The sequence below is a fragment of the Bufo bufo genome, chromosome 10, assembly GCF_905171765.1.
Source record: "Bufo bufo chromosome 10, aBufBuf1.1, whole genome shotgun sequence".
Classification (NCBI taxonomy): Eukaryota; Metazoa; Chordata; class Amphibia; order Anura; family Bufonidae; genus Bufo; species Bufo bufo.
The window spans coordinates 127,965,476-127,981,690 of NC_053398.1; the positions used below are offsets into that span (position 1 = coordinate 127,965,476).

The 16,215-nt window shown below is 46.6% G+C and overlaps 1 protein-coding gene across 2 annotated transcripts in view; it reads left to right on the forward strand.

The window, feature by feature from the left end:
- Positions 1-16,215, forward strand: part of CTU2 (cytosolic thiouridylase subunit 2) — a 78,923-nt gene that overhangs the window by 33,399 nt on the left and 29,309 nt on the right. The window contains exon 2 of one of the 2 annotated variants that reach the window (XM_040409285.1): positions 6,960-7,043. In XM_040409285.1, the coding sequence (XP_040265219.1) occupies positions 7,009-7,043 (35 nt within the window). In that variant the 5' untranslated portion in view covers positions 6,960-7,008. Of the gene's footprint in view, positions 1-5,798; positions 7,044-16,215 lie in introns of those variants that run through there. The other variant, XM_040409284.1, reaches the window with a different exon arrangement.

The following is a 16,215-nucleotide window of genomic DNA, read 5'->3' on the forward strand; positions in this document are numbered from 1 at the left end:
AGACAATTGCCTTCAGATGACCCCAAAGATAAAAGTCTAAGGGGGTCAGATCGGGAGACCTTGGGGGCCATTCAACTGGCCCACGACAACCAATTCACTTTCCAGGAAACTGTTCATCTAGGAATGCTCGGACCTGACACCCATAATGTGGTGGTGCACCATTTTGCTGGAAAAACTCAGGGAACGTGCCAGCTTCAGTGCATCAAGAGGGAAACACATCATCATGTAGCAATTTCGCATATCCAGTGGCCTTGAGGTTTCCATTGATGAAGAATGGCCCCACTATCTTTGTACCCCATATACCACACCATACCATAAATTTTTTTCCCTAACAGTCTTGGAGGGATCTATCCAATGTCGGTAAGTGTCAGACCAATAGCGGTGGTTTTGTTTGTTTACTTCACCATTCACATAAAAGTTTGCCTCATCACTGAACAAAATCTTCTGCGTAAACTGAGGGTCCTATTCCAATTTTTGTTTTGCCCATTCTGCAAATTCAGTGCGCCGATCTGGGTCATCCTCGTTGAGATGCTGCAGTAGCTGGAGTTTGTAAGGGTGCCATTTGTGAGTAGCTAATATCCGCCGAAGGGATGTTCGACTAATGCCACTCTCCAGTGACATGCGGCGAGTGCTACGCTGTGGGCTCTTGCTGAATGAAGCTAGGACAGCCACTGATGTTTCTTCATTAGAGACAGATTTCATGTGTCCACATTTTGGCAAATCCAACACTGAACCAGTTTCACGAAACATAGCAAGCAGTTTGCTAACTGTAGCATGGGAGATGGGTGGTCTCGTAGGGTGTCTTGCATTGAAATCTGCTGCAATGACCCGGTTACTGCGTTCACCAGACATCAACACAATTTCTATCCGCTCCTCACGTGTTAACCTCGGCGACATGTCAATGGCTGTAAACAATGAGAAACTTGTAAATAACTCATGAAAGAATAAAGTTACGTTAAAACCAAGCACACCATTGCTTTTCGTGTGAAATTCTCAATAAGTTTGATGTGTCACATGACCCTCTTCCTATTGAAAAAAACAAAAGTTGGATTCAAAATAGCCGACTTCAAAATGGCCGCCATGGTCACCACCCATCTTGAAAAGTTTCCCCCCTCACATATACTAATGTGCCACAAACAGGAAGTTAATATCACCAACCATTCCCATTTTATTAAGGTGTATCCATATAAATGGCCCACCCTGTACATATTATCTTTATAGACTTGTTTCTCTATCACAGAATTCCAGCTATTGTAACTTTTTCCATCAATCAAGGATATTATTGTGTTGATGTATGATCATCTACTTTATTTGATTAATGTATTGGGTGTTTTTATTGACAAAGGGTATTCATATGACGCCTGAAATGTCCAAAGATTTAATATTTTGGATCCAGACACCCTGTTGCCTCTGGAGCGCAAGGGGGGGGGAGGGAATAGTTAGGGCACTTAAACTTTTCTTCCAGATTCAGAGGAAGAGGCTCATGACTGTAGATGAATGTCACAAGGGACAGCGGGATTTGGTAAATCAGCTATTAGATAATCCAGATCATGTGCTCTTTGTGGATAGATCGAGGTATGGCCAGGATGGCAGGTACTACACAGGTTGGGCAGTGGTAATTAAACATGACACTAAAACGCATAGTCCTTACCACTACACATGTCTGCCCAAGAAGCAGAGCTAAGGGCTTTGGAGATGGCTTGCAGTTATGCAGATGGAAAGCAGACAACATTTACACTGATTCCAGGTATGCCTTTTGGGGTGGCCCATGATTATCGGCCCATTTGGAAAGCCAGAGACTTCCTGACCGCTTCAGGTAAACCCATTAAAATGGGGAAGCAGTGAGGTCTCTTATAGAAGCCCTCATGTCGCCTACTTTGGTGGCGGTGATAAAGACAAAGGTTACTGTAAAACAGACTCGGGCAGCAACAAGGCAGATCAGGCGGCAACAGTGGCTAGCAAATTGCCTAGGCAGACCCCTGCCTTAGTGGACACAGCTCAGGTCCCTGAAATACCTCCTTCTGTCTCGCTGGAAGTTCTTAGGACCTTACAGAACCAGGCAGGGAAGGAGGAAAGGGACCGGTGGATGAAAAAATGGGGGACTGCAAATGAGGAAGGCCTAAACCAGTTCCAAGGGAAACTCTGCCTTCCCAGGTCCCTCTAACCCACTATGGCACAGGCAACCCATGGGGTGACGCACCAGTCAAAAAAACTACTTTGAGTGATATAGTACATGGTACTCCCCAGGGTTCAGCACAATAGCAGCCAGATATACTCAAGGATGTATGATTTTTGCCCAGAACAACGTGAGACAAGGTGGTTAAGGTACCCCAGAAAAACACGTCTTGCTCTTTGTATCTGTTTCAACGCTTGCAGACTACCTTCAACTACCCAAGATGGGCATGTATGAGTATGTATTGGTGTGTGATGACTTGTTTTCAGGATGGCCAGAAGCATACCCGGTAGCTAAGACCACAGCAAAGAAGATTATGGCCGAAGTTGTATGCAGGTATGGGGTACCTGAGACCATTGAAAGTGACAGAGGTCTTCACTTCACAGGTGAAGTGATGCAGGAGATGATGAAGGTTTTGGGTGTAGTACATGCTTCGTACCATCCACAAAGCAGCGGTAGGGTAGAAAAAAAGGAACTGAACGGGACACTAAAGTTAAAGATTCAAAAAGCCATGAACAGAGTTCCTGCTGGTAGCCCTCTTTTCAGTAAGGTATACCCCTAACCGTGAGACAGGCCTTAGTCCCTATAAGGTCCTTTTTGGGTCAGTCCCTAAGACAGGATTGTATTTCCCACAGCAGCTTCAGATGCAACATGGTTGTCTGACAGATTATGGGATCAGTTTGCACAAGCATTTGACTAAAATACATTCTTGAGTTTTTGCTTAACTTCCAGATCTTGATAAAGTACCAGAAACCCACTCACTTGTGTCTGGAGATTGGGTGGTAGTAAAAAAAAAACACTTTAGAAAAGTCCTCAAATCCTGGTTTGATGGTCCATTCCAACTGTTCTTGACCACAAGCACATCAGTGAAGCTCAAAGGAAAGCCTAATTCGAGTCATTTCAAGAAAGTGTTGACTCGGGAAACTTGATTGGATGTTTCTTGTTCCCACTTGTGTGACTGCTGATTCTGACTAAAAGAATATGGATTCTTATTGACATAATAAAAATGGGTTTCTGGGTTTGGGAAAAGTTGTGCAAAAGGAAGAACAAAGTTGTTAAAGTCTGATACTTCTAGCCCAGTGATCCATTGATAGTATTGCTCAAGGATTCTCAGCATTAATAGTTCTTATGTTCACAATAATCAATGACCAGGTCATGAATGCCCTAAAAGGACTTGCTTCCTATTCCTAAATTTATCTTTAATTCTGCTGTTTGCGTTAATTGTTTGTTGTGTCATCCCCTGCATTAGGAGGCTTTTGTTCAAAGTCGTAGCTGAGGCTAACCCGGAGATGATCATGGGAGACCTACATGAGGATGGGAGACAAGGTCCACTTCATTCTGTTGGTCCCCCCCCCCTTCCTGCCTACGCCACCACCTGGAAATCATCAACCATAGGGACAGACATCTGACTTCCCCTTGGTCAAGTCCAGTGTCATGGGAGGCTATACATTTGGATAGGTTGTCATGGAAGCTGGTGAAGAGGATGTCAGGCACTGGGACAGATGTGCTAGGCTTTCATTAGGGAAAGAATAAGGTCCAAGGGGGGACTGATAGAGATTCTTTGAATCAGCTAAGAAAGCTCCCATATACTCCAGCTCTCAGACAACATCTTATCTTCTCCAGAGTATGAAGGTTCCATCCTAGCCAAGATGACATGCCTCCTTACTGCGTCATTCATGCTGTTCTGCTGTTAGTGAGGACTCCATTACAATATGGCGCTTACAGCTAGATAATTACATAGTTCACATACCATAGTTAGTAAAACAATGCGCAGATGCCAAGTGTTCTCTTTTTTCTTATTTTCATATTTTAGCCAATGTAACAATGCCCCACTTCCTGTAATAAATGAGAATTTGATTTGACCCCAGTGTGTGTGTGTCACGGTTATTTTCTTCCGTGCACGTAAAACCCTGTAGTGTAGAGCAAACGTGATCAGCCCTGGTTAAGGGCAACTTCAACACCACGATCAACTAGTTATGTCTTTATCGCCATCGATGAAACTTGGAAGGGGTTCTCCCATAATAGGGGTAAGTGTCCAAATGGTGGGGGTCTGCACCAGTCACGAGAAAGGGGGCCCGTGCTCCCTGTTTGAATGGAGCGGCACATAAGCATGCTTATTCAACACTCCATATAACTCTACAGGACTGGAGGACGTAGCTGAGTACAAGCGCTCTGCAATCTCCGGCAGTCCCATAGAGCTGACTGGAGTGGCTGCGAGCATGCGTGACCACCGCTCTATTCAAACGGGGGAGTACAGGCCAGGCTCTGCCAATCAGACACTTCAACCTATCCTGTGAATAGGGGATAAGATGTCTTCATGGGACAACCCCTTTAATGAAATGGGGACAGTCAATGCAACACTGGCATAGGACGACCACCTTCCAACAAGCTAGGTTGTCATATTTCTGCTTTAGCTAGGGATTCCCTAATCACTTTAATAATTTTTTTCTTCTTTGAGCCAAAAATGACCTAAAAGACGCACCTTCTGCTATTTCGCCGGACCACCGCTCCGTCCCCATGGACTATAATGGGGATGGGGCGGAGCTCCGGCGCAGTTCGTGGTGAGAGGCCGCCGGACTAAAAAGTCGGACATGCAGGACTTTTAGTCCGGCGGCCTTTCGCCGTGCTGCGCCGGAGCTCCGCCCCGTCCCCATTATAGTCAATGGGGACGGAGCGGTGGTCCGGCGGCACTGCAAAATAGTGGAAGGACGGATCCGACAGGGTGAACAGCATGTCGGATCCGTCCTGCCGCAAGTGTGAAAGTAGCCTTAGCCGAAGTCCAGAATCTAGTGTAATATCGTTATATAGCCTCAGTGGAGGAACCATCTCATGATTTTTGCATGTAATATTGAACAACTTTTTAAAGTGTTCCAGTACTTTTTTTTTTTTTTTAAAGCAGGTTTTCTGAGACTTTTATACTGGATAATTCATCAGTATCTGATTGGTGGGGGTTTGACACCCGATTAGCTGTTTGAGAAGGCACTGGCGCTCACAGTAGCACCACGGCCTTCTCTCTGCTTTTCCTAGGTCACATGACCGAGGCGCAGCTCAGCCCCATTCACTTCTATGATATCAAGCATGGCCGCTATACAGTGTACGACGCTGTGCTTGGTGAGCAGAGAGAAGGCCGCGCCGCTCTCAGCAGCACCGGTGCCTTCTCACATAGCTGGTCAGTGGGTTCCTGGATGTCAGACCCCCAGAGATCAGATACTGATGACTTATCCAGAGGGTATGACAGTGCTGGGAAAGGAAATGTCCCGTCTTGGCGCTATGTCCTGATGGATGTCTCCGGAAGCTACGGCGGGTGTCCATTTACGCCTTAGCTCCATTCAGTGGGCATAAACTGTGAGGGAGTCTGCGGCATTCAAATGGAAAAAGTAGCATCAAGATTACAAACTGCGTTTGCTTGTAGTCTGAAACTATGGAGACACATAGGTCTGCATAGGAGCTGCACACACTAAACATGTCATTTTTCAATTAAGACCATTTAAAATGTTAGTCCGGCAGTGAAGGTGGACGTGGCCATTTACATTTAAATTCCAGCTTTTTTGGTGGTCCCTATCGTTGCGATCTCAGGTCATTTTCCTGCAATGTAATAAATAAGACACAGACGCACAGGTGGAATGAAACTGCATTTTACTGAGAAAAATGGTTTTGCTACAAATACATAATAAATTGTTTTAACTTCCAAAAAACAGTTAATTTCTCATCAAAACTTCTAGTATTCAGCATGTTCTGCAAAGTAAAACAAGTAACAGAGACACAGTGTAAGAACTACACACAGACAGACAATATATTCACATGTGCAAGTCCTCCTTACATCCACACAGTCCGGAGGATACAGGGCTCCGAAAAGAAGAAGTGGTTGCCATATGCACCCCCATTCCCCCCTTAAATATAGACCCCCCCCCATTCACCCTCCCCATCCCACCCCCAACACCGTGACCTGTAAAGATCAGGTGCATTAAAGTGACTTATCTGGATAACTACCACCATCCTCCAGGTTATAGTACATTGTATGCACTGCTCCGTAAAAGTGGGAACGAAAGCTTTGGATTTACATTTGGTCACGGACCTGTCAAATCTACAAGTAGCAATAAAAGGGTTAAAACAAAAAAATACGACTAGTGCAGTCCCCTAGTTACTTTCACAAAAATGATCGGCATGTACCCCGGTATCGAGACCTGAACCCCCATACACACCTTGAGTTCTATACAGCAGGGTGACAACCAACACGGCTGCTGTTACACTGGACCCAAGGGTAGTCAGCCAGACCCACGATACAGAAAAGAATTACCATGTTCCAGGAGGGGGCATTTTAGGATATTTCTCAGAAAGGTCCGACCGTGGTCCCCTCCCAGGACTCTAGTCATGCAGAGACTTTGAAGCTGGTTGTCAGGAAAAGATATGAGAATAGAGGCAGGATCTGCTCCCCAGAAACAGCGCCACTCTTGGGCTGTGTTTGGTATTGCACCTCAGATCCTATTCAAGTGTAAGAGACAGGGCTGCAATACCGGTCACAGCCCACGGACAGAGGGGCGCTGTTTCTGAGTTTACAGCAGCTAAATATAATTGTAAAGAACAGAGGAGGATAAATCAAGGGCTTAGAATTGATATTTTTATTAAATGCTCTCCATTGACTTACCCTATGTGTCCGCCGTTTGTGAATGTAACCAGTGAATCATCTTAGTGGTCCCTTACAACCTTTGGCTAACCAGCAATTTAAATTAAGCCTCCTTCCAACCGTCCTAAAGTAAATTTTTTCCCCCCTACAATTTCATTACAGTAAAAGAAATGACCACGGACAGATCAAGAACAGTAAAAGACCCACGGCAATGAGAATACGACAGGCTTGCATTGTTTGGTTGAGGTAAGAGATTGTTTCTTCGTGTACAACGGACTGCATCGCCCTCTCCAGAAGGGACTGGGGTAGGTAGGCCGAAATTGGGCCTCTTACCTATGCAAAGGTGGGCTTAAAGGGGCTGCCTGCTTTTGTTACATTGACCTATCCACCAATATCAGAGCGGTTTCGGAGCCAACCCCGCCAATCTGATATTGATGACCTATCCTGAGGAAAGGTCATATAACAAAGTGGACAACCCCTTTAAGAAATAATATCTATACGACTACAGCAGACGACTGAACATCTGTTCACGTTTTTTGGAAATCAGAAATGTTAACCCCTGCCTACCTGTAAACAGTCAAGGGAAAGGAATAAAACTCTGCTTGCTGTCTCTGCTGCCCCCAATGGGCTATAATGGGTACTACATGAGGAGATGAATGGGATTCTGCACATGCAGGCAGCAGAATACGACTTTAAAATCTACATGAAGAGTGGAAATGAGTTTTATGTACTGACTAGGAGTTGGGTCATGTTTTCTTCTCTATTCAGGTCTAAAGCTAAATACAGAATTCTGGTTTTCCCATCACCAGTGCATTATGGGAGCATAGATGGCGCTTGCACAGTCGGCGCTCAGCTGGTCGGTAGGTCAGTGGAGCTAATAACCAGCGGACTTTTGACAGCAGCTATGAATGGTGGAGGAGACATGAGATAGCTCACAGTCAGTACAAATGGAGTCAAAGCGAAGTTACTGAACATTTCATGCAGATTTAAGCTCTGTTCATATCTGCGCCGGGGCCTCTGTCAAAAAGGCCATAAAAAAATGACAGGCCCCAATATGGTCAATGGTGTCCCTCGGGCTCTGCGGTGCGACGGCTCCGTCCCCGGCTTTAATTCAGTTTTTTTGTTCGTGTGACGGAACAGAAAAATTGAAAGCCCGGCGTGGATGTGAACTCAGCCTTAGACTATGTCATGGTGGAAGATGGCACCCTAGCATGTGAAAGGGATAGAGCATAAAGCAATACCCTCTAAGTGGTGTTAGTACCCCCATGTGCCATGTGTTCTAAGGACAGTGGTGTTAAAGTTTTTTTTTTTCAAGATTTTAAAATAGGTCATCAGTATCTGATCAGTGGGGGTCTGACACCCAGAACCCCCGCCAATCAGCTGCTTTAGAAGGGCTTCTCTTTGCTTTTCCTAGGCCGAGTGACGACACGTTCATCGGTCACGTGGCCTAGGTGCAGCTCAGCCCCATAGAAATGAATGGGCCCGAGTACGATACCGAGCACAGTGACCAGGGACGGATTGGCCATAGACCCTTACAGGGAAATTTCCTATACAATGTGCGGTGCTGTGCTCACATGTAACAGGTCAGCCAGCGTCATAGGTACAAGATGCCCTTTAAGGCTTTATGCATATGACATATTTCAGCCCGCAAAAACCGTATACCTTCCATATGCATTCTGTAAATATTCTTGTCTGCAGTACAGACCAGATCAGGGCACGTTCTATGAACTGCAGAACGGAAAGATGGATTTGCAAAATACACTGATGTATACATGACCTCCATAGAAATGAATGGGTCAGTGCGCTAGCAGCGGATAACACACGGATGAAAAATACGGTTGTGTGCAAGAGGCCTTATCCTGGTGCTAAACTCACGCTGACTTTCAGGGGGGCAGGAAGAAACATGGACGCTTGCCTATAACGGACAGTCAGAGGAAGCGACAGAAGAAACGTACATTTCAATATCTCAATCATCTTGCAATAAAACCTAAAAGAAAGTAACCATGCCACTAAAGCTACAGCCAAAAGAGATCTGCAAAACGAGCCTACAACGGAAAAGCAGCAGGGGGCGACAAATCTACGCAGTAGGCCATGCCAACAGAGGGGGGCGCTCACAAGCCACACGGAACATTCTTATACATTCAGCTTTTTAAATATAGGTGTGGGAATCCATTAAAACTATGTAAAAATATAGTAAATGATTTGGATTTGAAATGGCGCCCCCTCCCCATTCGCGTACTCGTACCAGAGAGTCCTATACACCTGATGCCCAATGAAATTAATTGCCATTAACCCCTTAATGACCAGCTAATATTCAAAATGCTTGCCTCTCTGTGTTTAAGCAGCCATGACTTTATTTCTTTCATTAACACGGCTGTACGAGGCCTACTGTTATGCAGTAGAAATTGCATTATTTTTGGCGCTGTTGGAGAGTATACATAAATTACTTGTTTTCATTGCAAATCTAGAAAAAGCGATTTTTGACATTGCTTTTTTTTTTATTGTTTATACCGTACGCATATTTCACACTAAACAACCAGTTAAATCAATTTTTCAGGTTATTTCGGTCACGTGGATACCTAATTAGTGTAGATTTAGTATTTACTTTTTTTTGCTTTTATGTACGGTACGCACGATCAAATGAATGTAAAATAATCTCCGATTTGTTTTTGTTTGCTGGATTTTTTATTTATTTTTTTCTTTTACATATTTTTTAAAATCCCATGAAGGAATTACTATCTTACAAAGTTGATTTATACTTTTGAATGTACTGACCTACTCCTTTATGCCAGTACATTATTCTCAGTGTCGTTATAGCTGCGATTCGGACAACACTGGTGTGCCCTACCCGCAGGATTTCTGAACTTAGACCTTTCTAGGTCCCCAGGGCTGACTGCAGAGGACTTACACAGCCTCCGATCTGATCACTGGGACCCAATCAGAGCGGGAATCCCCTTTGATCGTGGCGTGGTCACAGACTGCGGCAATCAAAGGGTTTACAGTTGGGATTGGAGCCACCTCTGATCCCGGCTGCTCTAAGAACCAGAGCTGTTAGTTACAGTTTACAGAGCAGGAGTGCTCCGCGTTCAGCTCCCTCTAAAACAGCAACCGTCATTAAGGGGTTAAAGGCACACCCCAGGCAAAACTGGTGTCCTGTTATTCCAAGGGAGACACAAAGATTAAAATAACACGAGAGAACACGTGTGTCATGCTCTGCCATAGGCATCACTCAGTGTTTCAATTTTGTTTGGGGTGTTCCTTTAAAAGTGCTGATGTTATCCTCTATCCACAGGATAGGGGTTAATTAACTGGTCACTGAGGGTCCGACCGCTGGGATCCCCACCAATCCCATGAAAGGGTGGGGGTGTCCAGGTTCTCCGTCCTGATGGAATGGCAGGCCGCACATGCTCCTTGCTGCGCCATTTGTTCTATATGGGACCGCTGGAAATAGCGGTGTATTCTGGCGGTCCCACAGAGAATGAATGTAGCGGCGCGGTGCAACTGGGACCCCCACCAATGCTGAGAACAGGTACATGGATAGGGGATAACTTCAAATCTTAGCACAATCCCTTTAAATAAACCTATGCGTGCTCTCATATGACCACCTCTCCATGGAAATCAGTAGGAGCTAATTGCACAGACCCCAATTTTTCCACACAATCTCCCAAATGCAAGGCTGGTTGAGCTGTGTATGTGGCTATAAGTGTTAGCAGATACATACACGCTGTTAGTGATCCTTCATCTCTTCAGATATCTCAGAGGCATCAATTCATGTATAGTGAGAAGTGCTTTTATTCACGTTTCTGTATGTCCCACGGACTTCAATGGAGAGATGCCCAAGTATGTGCTTTGGTAAAATGCGTACCAGGATCTCGTTGTACCGTATACAGAGGAGGGATCGCAGCTCTCCTTCAACCTCTGTCACATGCATAAATTAGAATCCCCCTTTAAAGGGGTTCTGCAGTTTTTTTAAACTGATGATCTATCCTCTGGATAGATCATCTGCATATGGTCGGCGGGGGTCCGACACCCAGGACCCCTGACGATCAGCTGTTTGAGAAGGAAGCGGCGCTGGCAGTAGTGCCGCGGCCTTCTCGCTGTTTACCACAGGCCCAGTGACGTCACGACTAGTATCAATGGCCTGGGCGCGGCTAAGCTCTGTTCACTTGACTGGACCTTAACACCGCCCAGGCCATTGATACTAGTCGTGACGTCACTGGGCCTGCGGTAAACAGCGAGAAGGCTGCGGCGCTACTGCCAGCGCCATTGCCCTCTCAAACTGCTGATCGACGGGGGTCCCAGGGGTCTGACCCCCGCCGACCAGATGCAGAGGATAGATCATCAGTTTAAAAAAACTGCAAAACCCCTTTAAAGGGGTTGTCTCACTTCAGCAAATGGCATTTATCAAGTAGAGAAAGTAAATACTAATGTATTGTGATTCTCCATATTGCCTCCTTTATGGCTTCATTCATTTTTCCATCACATTATACACTGCTTGTTTCCAGGGGTTATGACCACCGCTACAGTGCAGATGTGAGGTGGTCGTTCTTGTACAGTATAGGGAAAAGCAACCAGTTCACTGGTGGCTGGGACCATGGGAGCGCTCATAGGCACGCACGCCCTGCACTCCCGTCCCGGCCACCTCGTATATGTGCTGCACCGGTGGTCATAACCATGGAAACGAGCATTGTATAATGTGATGGAAAAAGGAATGAAGCCAGCAAAGGAGGCAATATGGGCAATCACAGTACATTAGTAAGTGCCTTGTATTAACTGTGTCCACATGATAAATGCAATTTGCTAAAGTGAGAGGACCCCTTTAAGTTAGTAACAGAAATGGGACGGTTCATATCTATAATTAAAACCTGTTCAAGAAACTGACCTTAAAGGGGTTTTCCAGGACTTAGGTATTGATGACCCATCCTCAAGGATAGGTCATCAGTATCAGCTTGGTGGGAGTCCGACACTCGGGACCCCCGCAGATCAGCTGTTTCTGGCTGCTGCTGAAATGAATGTGCACAGAGCTGGAAGCAGAAGGCTCCATATACTGTATAGTGTCTGTGTCAGGGTAGTGAACCTTAGCTCCCATTCAGGGATCTGAGCTGCAGTACTCCAGAAAATACACCGTATGTGAAACCTCCTTCATAAACGGTTCAGTTTCACCTTTTATGGGGCTGCAGCTGCCCGGTCGGGGCCTAAAGCCTGGCACATAAGGGGCCTCTTCCTAGGCTGGCGACATCCCATTCATCATTCATATGGCCTAGGTGCATATCAGTCTCTTTTAACTGAACGGGGCTGAGCAGCAATATCAAGCACAACCACTATACAATGGACGGCACTGTGCTTAATGAGCTGCAAGGATGCCGTGCTGCTTAGGGTACTTTCACACTTGCGTTGTTTGATTCCGGCAGGCAGTTCCGTTGCCTGAACTGCCTGCCTGATCAGGCAAACTGTATGCAAACGCATGTCATTTTTTCTGACTGATCAGGCATTTTTCAGACTGATCAGGATCCTGATCAGTCAGAAAAATGCATTGCAATACCGGATCCGTTTTTCCGGTGTAATCAGGCAAAACGGATCCGGTATAATTTTTTTTCTCATTTTTAAAGATCTGCGCAAAATGACTGAACTGAAGACATCCTGATGCATCCTGAACGGATTACTCTCCATTCAGAATGCATTAGGATATGCCTGATCAGTTCTTTTCCGGTATAGAGCCCCTGTGACGGAACTCTATGCCGGAAAAGAAAAACGCTAATGTGAAAGTAGCCTTACTGGAGCGCTGATGCTTCCTCAAACAGATGTTTGGCAGAGGTGCTGGGCGTTGGATCCCCACAGATCACAAAATGATGACCTATCCTCAGGATAGGCCCATCAGTATGAAAATCTCGGAAAACTGGAGTCCGATCAACTGTTTACAATCCCTGGTGCCAGAACCAGGCATCGGAAATACACTGGTGGCATCAGTTGACCAACAGGGTTACTGAGAGGCTCACCCCCACTGATCTGAGAGGGGCCTACGGGTAGGTGAGTCCTAATAAAGCACTTCATAGACATTTAGTGGGGGATCCTAACTATTTTGAAGAGAACAGACCTTGTGTGTCCGAGGACAGCAGGACTAACCAGTGCGGTCCCTGAAAGATCTCCCAGCGTCCATTATAAAGATTAGAGTACCGAATTTCAGAAATGCTGCAGCCAATAAAGAAATGATGCGTAATACCATAAATAACACAGCGACAGACGGGGCTCATTATCCTAGCGTCGTACCAGATTCAACCTGACCTACCCTGAAAGCGGATCCAAGGAATAAAATAATGGTCAGATCTTAGGTTCCAGAAAAATACCATTATTACTAATGCAAACACAGACGTCATGTCCTTAATTTATATTACACTAGAAAAGAGCAAAGCTTCACACTAATGCATTCAAAATGGCAAAACCGGGTTTTTTGTGTGTTATTTTTTTTTTTTTTTAAAGCCAGTATAAAATGCGTTAACCTCTTAATCTCTCTGTAACCGTGGTCTACAGCACTGCAGGAGTTACATCACCAATGGACTGGACTGATTATTGGCCAGCAAGGGGCGCACAGTAATTAAACAATGGAGACTGCTAACCTTATACCACCCCTTTAAATTCAGTGGGTTAAAAGCACCAAATGCCCACCAGACCAACAGAAGACATCTTTCTTCAGCAAATGAAGTCCAGAGCTGTTAAAGGGGTTTTCCGGCCTTGAAGTGGACAACCTCTGGGTTCCTAACCTGTGCCTCTTTATATATAAAAACCCTGCTCACTTGTCTGCGGTTCCGTCACTGCTCAATTCCCGGCCACCTCCGGTCCCCGCACGGGCGCTCAAACCGATGTGACTGTCGACACGACATGGCTACCTGGTTCTGCGCGGTCAGGAAGTGGCTTGGAATGGAGCAGTGTCAGGATAGTTTTTTTTAAATTTTTATGTTAAGGTCACAGGTTAGGACCCCAGCGTTGGCGCTAGATAACCCCCTTAAAAGGGTTTTCCAGAACTTAAATATGACCCTATATCCAACTGTTTGAAAGCACACTTGGACAAGCACTGCAGCTAAGGCCTCATGCACACGAACGTTTTTTTTCACGGTCCGCAAAAACAGGGTCCGTAGGTCCGTGATCCGTGACCGTTTTTTCGTCCGTGGGTCTTCCTTGATTTTTGGCGGATCCACGGACATGAAAAAAAAGTCATTTTGGTGTCCGCCTGGCCGTGCGGAGCCAAACGGATCCGTCCTGAATTACAATGCAAGTCAATGGGGACGGATCCGTTTGACGTTGACACAATATGGTGCCATTTCAAACGGATCCGTCCCCATTGACTTTCAATGTAAAGTCCGGAGTCCCTTTTATACCATCAGATCGGAGTTTTCTCCAATCCGATGGTATATTTTAACTTGAAGCGTCCCCATCACCATGGGAACGCCTCTATGTTAGAATATACTGTCGGATATGAGTTAGATCGTGAAACCTCATTTCCGACAGTATATTCTAACACAGAGGCGTTCCCATGGTGATGGGGACGCTTCTAGTTAGAATATACTACAAACTGTGTACCTGACTGCCCCCTGCTGCCTAGCAGCATCCGATCTCTTACAGGGGGCCGTGATCAGCACAATTAACCCCTCAGGTGCCGCACCTGAAGGGGTTAATTGTACTATCATATCCCCCTGTAAGAGATCAGGGCTGCCAGGCAGCAGGGGGCAGACCCCCCCCCCCCCTCCCCAGTTTGAATATCATTGGTGGAAAGTGCGGCCCCCCCCCCCCCCTTCCTCCATTGTAATAAATCGTTGGTGGCACAGTGTGCGCCCCCCCCTTCCTCCCTCTATTGTAATAATTCGTTGGTGGCACAGTGTGCCCCCCCCCGCCTCCCCCCCCCTTCCTCCCTCTATTGTAATAATTCGTTGGTGGCACAGTGTGCGCCCCCCCCCCCCTTCCTCCCTCTATTGTAATAAATCGTTGGTGCAAATCATTGGCCCCCTCCCTCTATAGCATTTTCAACATTGGTGGCCAGTGTGCGGCCTCCCATCTTGCGCCCCCCCCCCCCCCCCCCCGATCATTGGTGGCAGCGGGTTACTAGCAATAGTACAAGATTCATACTTACCTGGGAGCTGTGATGTTCGTGTCCGGCCGGGAGCTCCTCCTACTGGTAAGTGACGGTTCATTTAGCAATGCGCCGCACAGACCTGTCACTGTCACTTACCAGTAGGTGGAGCTCCCGGCCGGACACGAACATCGCAGCAGCAGGTAAGTATTAATCTTCTACTATTGTACTATTGCTAAGTAACCATGGCAACGAGGACTGTAGTAGCGTCCTGGTTGCCATGGTTACCGATCGGAGCCCCAGCGAATAAACTGGGACTCCGATCGGAACTCCGCTGCCACCAATGATGATGGGGGGGGGGGGGGGGGGGAGATGGGAGGCTGCACACTGGCCACCAACGTTGTTAATGCTATAGAGGGGGGGGGGGGGGGGGGCAATGGGGGGCGCACACTGTGCCACCAACGATTTATTACAATAGAGGGAGGAAGGGGGGGGGGGGCGCACACTGTGCCACCAACGAATTATTACAATAGAGGGAGGGGGGGGGGCCGCACTGGCCACCAATGATATTCAAACTGGGGAGGGGGGGGAGGGTCTGCCCCCTGCTGCCTGGCAGCCCTGATCTCTTACAGGGGGATATGATAGTACAATTAACCCTTTCAGGTGCCGCACCTGAAGGGGTTAATTGTGCTGATCACGGCCCCCTGTAAGAGATCGGGTGCTGCCAGGCAGCAGGGGGCAGTCTTGTACACAGTTTGTAGTGTATTCTAACTAGAAGCGTCCCCATCACCATGGGAACGCTTCTGTGTTAGAATATACTGTCGGTTCTGAGTTTTCACGAAGTGAAAACTCAGCTTTGAAAAAGCTTTTATGCAGACGGATCTTCGGATCCGTCTGTATAAAAACTAAACTACGGCCACGGATCACGGACACGGATGCCAATCTTGTGTGCATCCGTGTTCTTTCACGGACCCATTGACTTGAATGGGTCCGTGAACCGTTGGCCGTGAAAAAAATAGGACAGGTCATATTTTTTTCACGGCCAGGAAACACGGATCACGGATGCGGCTGCAAAACGGTGCATTTTCCGATTTTTCCACGGACCCATTGAAAGTCAATGGGTCCGCGAAAAAAAACGGAAAACGGCACAACGGCCACGGGTGCACACAACGGTCGTGTGCATGAGGCCTAATTCTTAGTATACCGAGCACAGCGCCGTACATTGGATAGTGGCTGCGCTTGGAACTGCAGTTTATTACCATTCACTTGAATGAGGCTCAGTTGTAGAAACTTAGGCCATGTGACCAATGGAGTTGATATCACAGGGCTAGGGTGAGCACCACAGTCTCCTCAAAC